General features: G+C 33.0%; 1 protein-coding gene across 1 annotated transcript; it reads left to right on the forward strand.

Moving 5' to 3' along the window:
- The first annotated feature begins 263 nt into the window (after positions 1-263).
- On the forward strand, positions 264-8,187 carry LOC122608653 (NADP-dependent malic enzyme, chloroplastic). The gene is made up of 20 exons (XM_043781745.1): positions 264-418; positions 957-1,255; positions 2,120-2,240; positions 2,674-2,748; positions 2,906-3,057; positions 3,147-3,252; positions 3,833-3,898; positions 4,299-4,394; positions 4,472-4,543; positions 4,619-4,702; positions 5,045-5,143; positions 5,249-5,296; positions 5,409-5,462; positions 5,552-5,650; positions 6,316-6,405; positions 6,491-6,568; positions 6,886-6,960; positions 7,054-7,144; positions 7,448-7,576; positions 7,850-8,187. The coding sequence occupies exons 1-20, from the start codon at positions 386-388 to the stop codon at positions 7,936-7,938; spliced, it is 1,956 nt and encodes a 651-aa protein (XP_043637680.1). The 5' UTR covers positions 264-385; the 3' UTR covers positions 7,939-8,187.
- The last annotated feature ends 3,147 nt before the right edge of the window (positions 8,188-11,334 follow it).

Raw genomic sequence — 11,334 nt, forward strand, 5'->3', positions numbered from 1 at the left:
AAATTTTAAAATATTTTTATTTTATATTTTATTTTGGATTAAAAAGTGATATCATGAGGTCATGGTAGCTAGCTAGCTATATGTGGGAAAAAGCGAGAGAAGGTGCGGAGAAGTATAAGTTTGTTCAACTCGACAAAAACTCCTTTTCTCTTCCCTTGATATAAAAACACCTCCCTCCCCCTTTTTTTTCTCTTCACCAAACCAAATCACACACACACACCGTTATTACTTTCACAATTTTCAGTGTGTGTGTGTCTGTATTTGTGTGCGTGAGAGAGATACATATATACATATATATCTGTATCTATAAATTTAGATACAGATTAATTATTTTTATTATTTTGCCATAAAACACATACACTCTCTTGTCTCTTTCACCATCACTATGATGTCTTTAAACACTTCTTCCTCTTTTGTGGTAATTTCCTCAATTTATATCCTCAATTTATTATATATATAATATATATTATGTTATTTATATAAATCTGGAATCGAATCGATCAATTAATTTTGAAATCAGTAATTTTTTAATTATCAGCATTTCGTCAATTTTAATGTAATTCAAGCAATTAAAAAAGAAATGCTGATCGAAAATTACTAATTTCAAAATTATTAAATTCGGTTACAGATTTATACAAAATTTGTATTATATATATATATATATATTATACACTTTTATTTTTCTGAAATGTATCATGCATATAATTTTCTGATAAGCTGATATTATATATTGTTATTATTCTTATTTTTGATACTTTATATGTGTATATATATGTATGTATATAGATATAACTGTATTGATCTTAATTATTATTGTTTTTTTAATTTTTATTTGAAATAAATTTGTAATATATATATATATTGTTATATATATATATATTTTTTCTTTTTTTGAAGGATATATATATATACATATATATAATGATTGTAATTTGTGGTTGAATTGGTTATTGTAGAAGAATTCGATATCCGGTGTATCGAGGACACAATCACAGGCATGGAAGTTACCGGTGAGGAGGCGGCAGATGGTGGTGGTAGGTATGGTGAACAGTAATAACGGAAGATCATCGGAGCGAAGCATAAGCGTCTCCGTAGATAGCGCGGTGAAGGATGTGAGTGCACCGGTGGCAGCCGTCGAACCGGAGGATAGTAATAAGCTTACGACAGCTGTTGGTGGCGGTGTTGAAGACGTGTATGGTGAAGATAGTGCCACTGAAGAGCATTTTATTACTCCTTGGTCTGTTTCGGTTGCTAGGTGAGCATTAGACCCTCATTTCCATATATATATATATATATTGTTATATATTATATATGAGAACATCGATGATTCCTATGTGTTTTTTTTAATAGCAATTTCATTCACTGCAATATTTTATTGTCTAGTTTTTAAAATAGAAAGTAAAGCTTAGTAAAAGTGTAAGTGGGATTTTGGTGTTGGCATTTGTTTATAAAATGCACCTAAATGAAATGGTGAGATTAAAAATAAACTAGTATGGTACCTGTGCAATACGATATATAAGTAAATTTTAATGTTTATTGCCATATGCGGGCGAAAAGATTAAATATATTTCTTATAAAGTTTTTATATAACAATTACTTGTTTGTTTGTTCAACAAATAAAAATCCTACTATGTTTGTAGGGGTTTTTTAATGCAAAGACAATATCACACATGGTACAGATTGATTACAATCTATCTTATAGGTAGTTGGGGGGTGGGGGGTCTGTATATTATGTCTGTATTACTATATGTCAAAAAATTCATACACTTTTGTTAATAACAAAAGATGGCTCTCTTGCTAGCCCCACTTTAGACAACAACTTTCAACTAATAATGATTTGGATCAGGCTTTATCTGGGAAGTTGAGAAAACAAAGCATGACCCCCTATTTGAATAAAACAAACTGTAGGGTTCGCTTATCCTGGCTGTTAATTTAGACACCACTCGACGAATTTTCTGAATTATGGTATTTTGCATATTGAGTGTTTTTTCTTTCTAGTCATTTTGTCATTGTATGAAAATTTATAGATTATTTATCACATAATGCCAAAAACGTCAACATGACAACTAGTATTTGTGCTATATTTGCTTTATCTTTATGAGTGATTTTCTCTTTTTAGTGGCTATTCGTTGTTGCGAGACCCACACCATAACAAAGGTTTGGCCTTCACTGAAAAAGAACGAGATGCCCATTATTTACGCGGTCTTCTTCCTCCAGTAGTTGTCGGTCACGATCTTCAGGTATATATGTTTGTTTTGCTCTAGTGTCTTCGTGCATTCTTATAGTTTTATTTGGATGTGTTATGTGTGATCTTTAATGGTTCATATGGCTACATTAATGCTTTAATAGAATAGCAAAAAATCAATTGGGTCAAATGGGTTGATAATCGCGGAAGTTTAATTCTATGATGCATGCAAGCTTTTAAAGTTTACTATACAGAAAGCTAGATGTCACTGTAATAATGCACTGTATGTTATTTTTATCACATATTCTTTATAAAAATCTATTTTTTTTTAAAACAAGTGTTTTGGCTTAATCAAGCTGACTTGGTTTAAGCTAATGCTGTGTACGCTTTGACCCGTTAGTACTTAATCAGCACGCCATTTTGGCTCTTTCAATCTTAATACGCAGATACCTTGATAACATTCTTATTGTTATACTATTTATGACCAGGTCAAAAAGATGATCCATAATATCCGCCAATATCAAGTACCTTTACAGCAATATCAAGCCATGATGGATCTTCAGGTAAATCCTGTAATCAGTTTATTGCTATTTATGAATGAATATAGGCTCTATTGATATGTCGTGTGTAGTCAGGGTTAAGCTTCACCTTTTTAAAATTTTGTATATTGTGATTTTTTCCTTGAACTTACTTTAGTCGTGTACATATGCTGGTCTGCAGGAAAGAAATGAAAGGCTATTCTACAAGCTGCTAATTGAAAATGTTGAGGAGCTTCTACCAATTGTATATACTCCAACTGTTGGTGAAGCTTGCCAAAAATATGGGAGCATTTTCAAGCATCCACAGGGTCTATTTATTAGTTTAAAAGACAAGTAAGTTTACATCATTGTTTCCCCGTTTAGCTATGACAACTCAATGCTGTTTCATTGACCCAGTTAGTCAATTATAAATTTCTTTATAGAGGGAAGATCCTTGAGATATTGAAGAATTGGCCTCAGAAAAAAATTCAAGTTATAGTTGTCACGGACGGTGAGCGGATCTTAGGGCTTGGAGACCTTGGCTGCCAGGTAAATAGTTTCTCTGAAGCGAGTTACTGCTTTTGCTTGTTTCCTTAGAGGTTGCATAATAGCAGGATGTAAAACATGTCAATATGAGCAAGCTTTTAGTTTGGATTTGGGTGGGTAACCTGAAGCATTCTTTTTCCATTGTTGAAGTTATATAAATGACTAATACATTGAATATGATCGCAAAAACCTTATTGTTGCATTAATAATATAATAATATAGAATAAAATCTTTTGGGATTTTTATGCATGAAAAATACACTTTGGGCATCTCGTAACCTGCTTTGTTCACTTTTTTAGTGTTCTATTATTTTACTTACTATCAGAGATATAACATAACCCAAACACCCATTTATATCTAAATTGGTTGAAATAGGCACCTTTATTTTTTCTCTAACTTGGTTGTTGTACTAGAACCAAAATTAAGTTGCATGAGTGGGAATTAACCTTGTGGTTTTGCAACTGGTGATTGTGTGCTTCCGTATCTTTCTTTGCTCATTTGCAACAATGGGTTTGTTAATTGCAGATGAACAAACCTTAATGATGAATAATTTATTTATTTTTTTGATGCAAATTTCTAACAGGGAATGGGCATACCTGTCGGAAAGCTCTCTCTCTACACGGCTCTTGGAGGAATTCGCCCCTCAGCTGTAAGTATTTCCAAGAATATGGGAGGGTTTATATGTGATTTATGTAACACCATATATGCAGCATGAATATGTGTGGGCTTTGTAGCTAAAACAATAATGTTAGCTAGTTTTTTTTTCAAATACTTTCCTCTAAATCATCTTTCAGCATATGTATGCTTGTGAGATAACATAGTTTCGGCGTTCCGTGCTTCTGGTTATTAAAGGTGGCAAAATGGGTGGGTCAGGCGGGTTTGGTGATGGGGTCACAATTTGGTATAGGCTGAATCAAGTCCCTTGTAAAAAAGTTTTAAGTTTTTGTAAATGATTGTTGTGATAGATATGATTAATGAAGCATACATTTATTTTTTACTAACATAGTAATATCAGTAAAAGTTTTACTCTAAAATGTTAATATCTGCAGTGTTTGCCGATAACCATTGATGTCGGTACCAACAATGAGAAGATGTTGAACGATGAATTCTACATTGGTCTAAGGCAACGTAGAGCGAGTGGACAGGTTTGCTAGTTTTCTAAGTCTCGACTGCATATTTCTTCCGAGTCCATGGGTCATTAATTACTTCTGTCGTTTTCCAGGAGTATGCCGAACTGATGAGTGAGTTCATGTCTGCTGTGAAGCAAAATTATGGGGAAAAGGTCCTCATCCAGGTTAGTGACTTTTCTCGTCTTTGATATCATCTAACACATAGATGGTGTTCATCATGTCTTATATTTTCATTGTAGTTCGAAGATTTTGCCAACCACAATGCCTTTGATCTTCTTGCAAAGTATAGCACCACCCATCTTGTTTTCAATGATGATATACAGGTACACAAATGCAGTATTATTACATAAATCATGTACTTAATGGGAGCATTACATGGGTTTGGTAACCGGTCAAAGCCGGGTAGTTTTTGGATCTGGCCAAAGTGACCTGGCCAGATAGACCTGAAAAACTTTCTTTCTAATTTTATGTAAATAATAATTTGCCAAATATATTACTAAACATTTGTTTTTATCAATGATTCAACTTAATTACAAATTGATTTCAACACCATCTGATGACTTCAAAACTATCTGACCCATTTCCTTTTGTTTTAATCTGTTGATCCCACTTCTAGTTTTCGTTACTTTTGTGTCCATGATACAAATCTTCGTATTTTATTTTAGGGGACGGCATCAGTGGTGCTTGCAGGCCTTATTTCTGCTCTAAAACTAGTTGGTGGATCCCTAGCAGACCATAAATTTTTATTCCTTGGAGCCGGAGAGGTCTGGCATACTTTGATTTTCACAGTTTATATATTGTCTAATTTGTGCTTTGATGTATATCTATTTTGTGTTTTCTTGTCTCACTATTGGTTCTTTTCTATGCAGGCTGGCACAGGTATTGCTGAACTTATAGCTCTCGAGATATCAAAACAGGTTAGAAAACATTTATATTTAACCCACTTCTCACGCAGCACACACATGACACTATAGAATGAAATTTGTAGATTGGTGTGGTTTTATGATGATTGTTTTATGCACCATGCAGACAAATGCTCCGTTGGAAGAGACCCGCAAGAAGGTTTGGCTTGTGGACTCGAAGGTAATAAATCTCAAAAGGCAACATCCTTTGGTTCTCATCTTTTCATTTGTATAACCAATAACATTTCCTTATTGGTTACAAATTTGTAGGGTTTGATCGTCAGATCCCGCCTAGATTCTCTTCAGCATTTCAAGAAACCATGGGCCCATGATCACGAACCTGTTTGTGATTTCTTGGATGCCGTCAAGGTTTGTATCTCTCTCTCTTTTTGGTGGCAAAAAGAAGGTTGGTTTAGGGTGGTATGGCATTAGCACACATGATTATAAAACTTATGCTAAATTATTTGTCCAGGTTAAGTGAAATAACTGTCGTAAACACTTTAAATACCTTCTATATATTTCGATTATTTTTTGGCGTAAGTATTTGGTTTTATCTATCTGACCCGTGACAAATAAAATATCATCCAAGTTGACCCATTTGCACATAAATGAGTTGATGCTAAAGGTGACATCATTGGTCCAGTTTCTTATAGATGGGCTGATTTATATTAAGTAACAACTTGGTTGAATGGGTCAAATGGGTACACCTGTAGAAGTCGTTTGATATTTTTTTATTTATACCTCTTAAAATGTTATTTCTATACCTTTAGATAATTTTTGAAAAATATAGTAATTTATATAATTATATTTAACACACTAGTGAGCAAAACTTCTAATAATAGCTTTTTTAACTCGTTCCAGACGAAGTTTTAGGTTTAAAAATAAGTTAGTTGGATGAACCCTACAAGTTCAGAAGTTATGTGTTACCCTTCATGTTTGACCTGTCTATTCTATCTAGTTAAAATTGTCTTTTTTTAGTTTGAAAAACATGATTGTCTGGATTTGTGTTCACCTCACTTCTATTGTCTCAACAGTCAATCAGGCCCACGGTGTTGATTGGATCATCAGGAGCAGGACAAACATTCACTAAAGAAGTTGTTCAAGCTATGTCGTCCTTTAATGAGGTAATTTATTCATACATTTAACATTTAATTGAATGCTCGTGAACAATAAAAAAGTGAACTCTTCATCAAACTGTGCCTTTTGCAGAAACCTATTATTCTTGCTCTTTCGAACCCGACTTCACAATCAGAATGCACAGCTGAGCAAGCTTATACATGGAGTGAGGTATAACTACTATCCTTCTAACTTCACCCTACCTAGAATACACACCAGAAACATAACTAGTAAGATGATGGCATTGGAAATCAGATTCGGATATGCTACTGCTGTTTGTAATTCTAATACCGTAGTAATCGATCAGTTATTTGAATGTTCTGAAATTGAAATAATCTCAAGTTAGGTTAAAAGGGTAAGTAATTTTCAATTACCCTTAACTTGTATGAAGGCTTCTGAAAGGTTATATTTTACCTCTAGATATTCAGATAAGATATATTAACTCTAATGAGGTGTTTACATTAGTTTATCTATGTTGTGGATTACAGGGGCGTGCAATCTTTGCCAGTGGCAGTCCATTTGCCCCCGTTGAATACAATGGAAAGCGCTACGTATCGGGCCAGGTCTCTAATTTTAGAACCCAATGTTATATGAGTCTATATTATTATTATATGAGAGATAGGGATACTTAATTATTGATTCTTTATGCTTTTCAGTCCAACAATGCATACATCTTCCCTGGTTTTGGTCTGGGATTGATAATTTCTGGTGCAATCCGTGTTCATGATGACATGCTGTTAGCAGCTTGTAAGTTCACAGTTTCGTTACTATAATGACATTAGAAATGTTAATTCTGACCCATTTGTCTTATATAATGCTGCATTTTCCTAATTCATTATATTCAAGACTCAAGTTATTGCTTTAACTACTGTTCAAAAAAAAAAGTTATTGCTTTAACCTTATTTTTATGCAATTGTATTCAATACATTAGTTTGTAAAATTAAAAAATAATGGGAAATACATTTCTGGTTCAACTGATCCGTTCAATTTGACATTCTTAGTGTATAACGACATAACGTAATGATCACTTGCTTCTGTCAAATGGAACAGCCGAGGCTCTGGCTGAACAGGTTACACAGGAGCATTTCGACAATGGGCTAATATACCCACCATTCACTAACATCCGCAAGATCTCTGCTCATATTGCCGCCAAGGTGGCAGCCAAAGCTTATGAACTTGGTAAGATTCCTCTCCATATTAAATGTGGGTGGGCAAAAATGGTCTGGACCTACGAAACCATAAGCCTGACCTTGTTCTCGGTTATAATGTTTCTCAAAAATTGGCTCTTGCTTTGAAGTATTTTAAAAACCATATCACTCAGTTTGGTCTGGATCCGGACACAAACTGGTTTGCAGTTTGATTTTGTTCTATATATTTCAGTTTATGTGTTGTGTATGTCACAATAACCTCGCAACTGAACGCAAACTTTTGTATAATTTTTTGAAAATGCAGGTTTGGCAAGTCGTCTCCCCCAACCAGAAAATCTTGTAGCACATGCTGAAAGCTGTATGTACAGCCCCAAATATCGCAACTACCGTTAGATTAAGTGAAAAATTTGTCTCGATCCGATCCTAGTAGTTGTTTTAGAGAGCCTTTTGGTGATATTAGGTGCATGTTGTATTGTTAGGCATGTATGTGTGTCTGTTGTGATTTTGTCTTACATTGACACAAGTTATAAGGGAGATTTCAGTGATTGTAGGCTCGGTGTTGTCGTTTATTGAGTAAATCAAACATGCAACTAACTTTATCATTTTCAATCATCAATATACAACATGATAAAAAGTATTTCATTTCCTTGTTTATTATGCTTTATTCTATTTATAGATAGCTATATAAATTGGGTTTTGCACTTTTGCATTAAAAGTTGGTGTTTTTAGTTGGAATATTTAAAGATTGTTGTATTAACACTATATTTTGGTGGAAAGGTGGGGGGGGGGGGGGGGGGGGGGCGCTTCTTCTGGTCTTGTAATGTTCCTTTGCAAGTTTGTAAACATTAGTTGCATTGAAATGACCAACGATAGACCATAGATTGATCCATGGCTGAGGTTGCCTTATAGACGCACCACGCCACATCTTCCGTAACTGGAAAATGTAAATTTGGTTCATGTGGGTTGGTTCCCATAAAAGACAGAAAAGGTAATGGTACCGATAGGATGGTATACTAAAAGAGTAGGCTTTTCATAAAATTGACAAATCAAAAACTGATAATAATTTGAATGGAATAGCTGTAAAATAGGCAAGTTAGGCTCATTTCTAATCATTATTGCTCTTGCTTTACATTTCTTTTTCCTTAAGTGTTTGCAAATTAAACCAAGGTTGTGATACTCTAGAAATAGAAAATAATAAACACATGCTACTAACTCTATTTGGTAAAGTTTGGTTTGTTAGTTTACATTAATGACCTTTATTTAAGAAGTTTGAACAAAGAAGTGTATTTTTAAGAGTTGTTTGTCAACGGTTTAGATCAACATTATTATCTTATAAATAATGATAAATCAACCTAAATGATGTGCTTAAAGATATGCCTAATAATAAGATGATGACATTTGGAAAAGTCAATGGGTAAAATTAAGAAAGATAATTAATAGGATACACATGTCAAAGTTTTAAAGTTTTAGGTTATTTTTGAGGCATATCTTTATGTCTATTTAACATTTTCCTTATTTTTAATTTGCTTTAAGTTATATTACTATCTTTAGCTGGTGGTTTGGTGCTAAACAAAACCCTATGAGTCTTATATATGGTGCATTAAATAGTTATATTATCATAAATTCAGAGGTAAAATTTACCATAAAGAGTATAATTTTTTATATATACGTTAAGTGTAACACTATGGGTTTCATTTAAGATTATCACATTTAGTTTTATTGTTTTGTTCTATGGATACTTAATCAAAGATTGTATTTTTTAAATCACAATTTCTTCTTTCAAAAATAGCAATACAAAGCATTTACAAAATTTAACCACCATCAAGCAGATCGTCACATCCTGATCTCTTTATAACATGTCATAAAATTATTAGTGGTCAGGTCATAGTTTAAAGCATTTCAACATGAACTAAGAAATTATTATAAATCATTATAAAATATACTTTGACGGCTTTTTAATTTTCGTTTTCTTTTTTTTTACTTACACATAACTTATACATGTGTAGGTTGAACAAAAATTATGATTCGAAGCAGGCTTCGCCCTTAAGGATATTCATACCAGAGCTGGTGGAGGTAATAGGTCATTGAGGGTGATAGGTCATAGTGTGATAGGTCATAGGGGGTGACAGGTGATGGGTGATCTACCTAACGGGCTCCACCCTTAACCGCTTTGGCTCCGCCATGGACTAACGGGCTCCGCCCTTGGCCACCATGGCTCCGCCATGGATTGATGGGCTCCGCCATTAACCTTCATTGTTTTGTAAATATGTTTATTTACTAATTTACATGTGGAAACAATGATCCTACACATGTGTAAGTACACAAGTACAAGAGAAAGAAAAACGAAAATTAAAAAGTCATCAAAAGTATATCGAATTGAATCTCAAATGAAAGAGAACGAAATTTTAAGACTACTCATGCTTTTTGTTTCGTCTAACGATTTACGGTTTGTGAGATAAAACATTTTGAATGATTTAGGTGAATTTTATTATTTAATTGAAGAGAGAGAAAGAAGATAAAAATATGTGGTTTATAATAGTTCTTGAGTTTTTTTTTATTTGTGGGTTCTTAAATAACCCGTCTCACAAACCAAAAGATACCCTCAAATTAAGTTAACTTTCAAAACAAGTTTAATCCTTTCAGATACGACTATACGAGGCTATTATTATCTAGTCCATAATAATGTCCATTCAGATATTAGATATCTTTGAATTTTGTAACCACGAAGTTTACACTAATTAAATAAAATCGGTTGATATATTGACCCCACATTTAATTTACATAAAATTCTAACTTTGAGTAAAATAAGTAAAAGATATAATATGATAAAATCAGCATTGAAAGTAATCTTTATTTTATGACCTAGATAATATTATCCTTGTAAATCACTAGAATCATTAGATCATTTTGATTTAACCAAATTCAGTTAAAAAGAAAAATAGCATTCTACCATCAACTTTGACTCATAGGTAATACTTTTTCATGGATGGTCCTTACTAAGTTGAAAAGTTTATTTGAAACAAATAAAAAATATAAATTTGGCATTTGCACCCACTCGCGACCATCCACAACCTATCTATCACATTCGCAAATAGGTTAGAAGATTGACATATAAGTCAACCACTCCTCGCGATGACCCCCAATACATCTACCTTTTGATAACACCCGACCAGGATCACCACTAACATGCATGAAAATAGGCTGGAATACTGATACGTGTCAAACATGTAGCCAATTATGTCTGCCGCCCACATACGTACCCATAATCATTCACGAAATTCTCAAAAATGTTCAATTTCTTTTACATGTATCAACATTTAACGCTATATATACTTTGTAAAAATGAAGACCGCCCATGAAAAGAAACATGATCCACAAGTCAAAATGATAGAATACTATTTAAGTTTCATTCGAAAACTATTCACATATAAATATAAGTAATTTTAAATATAAATTGGTCTGTTTATATGTGAGCAAATTTGTTCACATATATCATTCACATATAAAAATCAAATAAATAGGCCCGGGCAAAGCCCTTTTACCCAAAAAAGTAATAATTTAAAAGCTTCCATGATTCTCTCAATTTAAATGGTTTTTACATGAACCTTTTTCTATATAGATATATTCATGTTTGAATATTATAAAATAACAAAAACATCAATTAAAAAGACGAAGTTTAACCATCAATAGATAGATGATTAAATTTAAAAATTTAAAGTCATGGGTTAAATTTTATGTCTCATTGAGTTCTGCTCTTCCATACTACATTTTTAAGTTCCGCTATTTGTT

This window comes from Erigeron canadensis, chromosome 7 (assembly GCF_010389155.1).
Source record: "Erigeron canadensis isolate Cc75 chromosome 7, C_canadensis_v1, whole genome shotgun sequence".
NCBI lineage: Eukaryota > Viridiplantae > Streptophyta > Magnoliopsida > Asterales > Asteraceae > Erigeron > Erigeron canadensis.

What these genes read in the sequence shown, in the direction of transcription:
- LOC122608653 (XM_043781745.1), top strand. Translation starts at nt 386, where the DNA reads ATGATGTCTTTAAACACTTCTTCCTCTTTTGTG. An exon ending in TTGTCGGTCACGATCTTCAG is followed by an intron (nt 2,241 to 2,673) that starts GTATATATGTTT and finishes ATTTATGACCAG; the next exon opens with GTCAAAAAGATGATCCATAA. An exon ending in TTTATTAGTTTAAAAGACAA is followed by an intron (nt 3,058 to 3,146) that starts GTAAGTTTACAT and finishes ATTTCTTTATAG; the next exon opens with AGGGAAGATCCTTGAGATAT.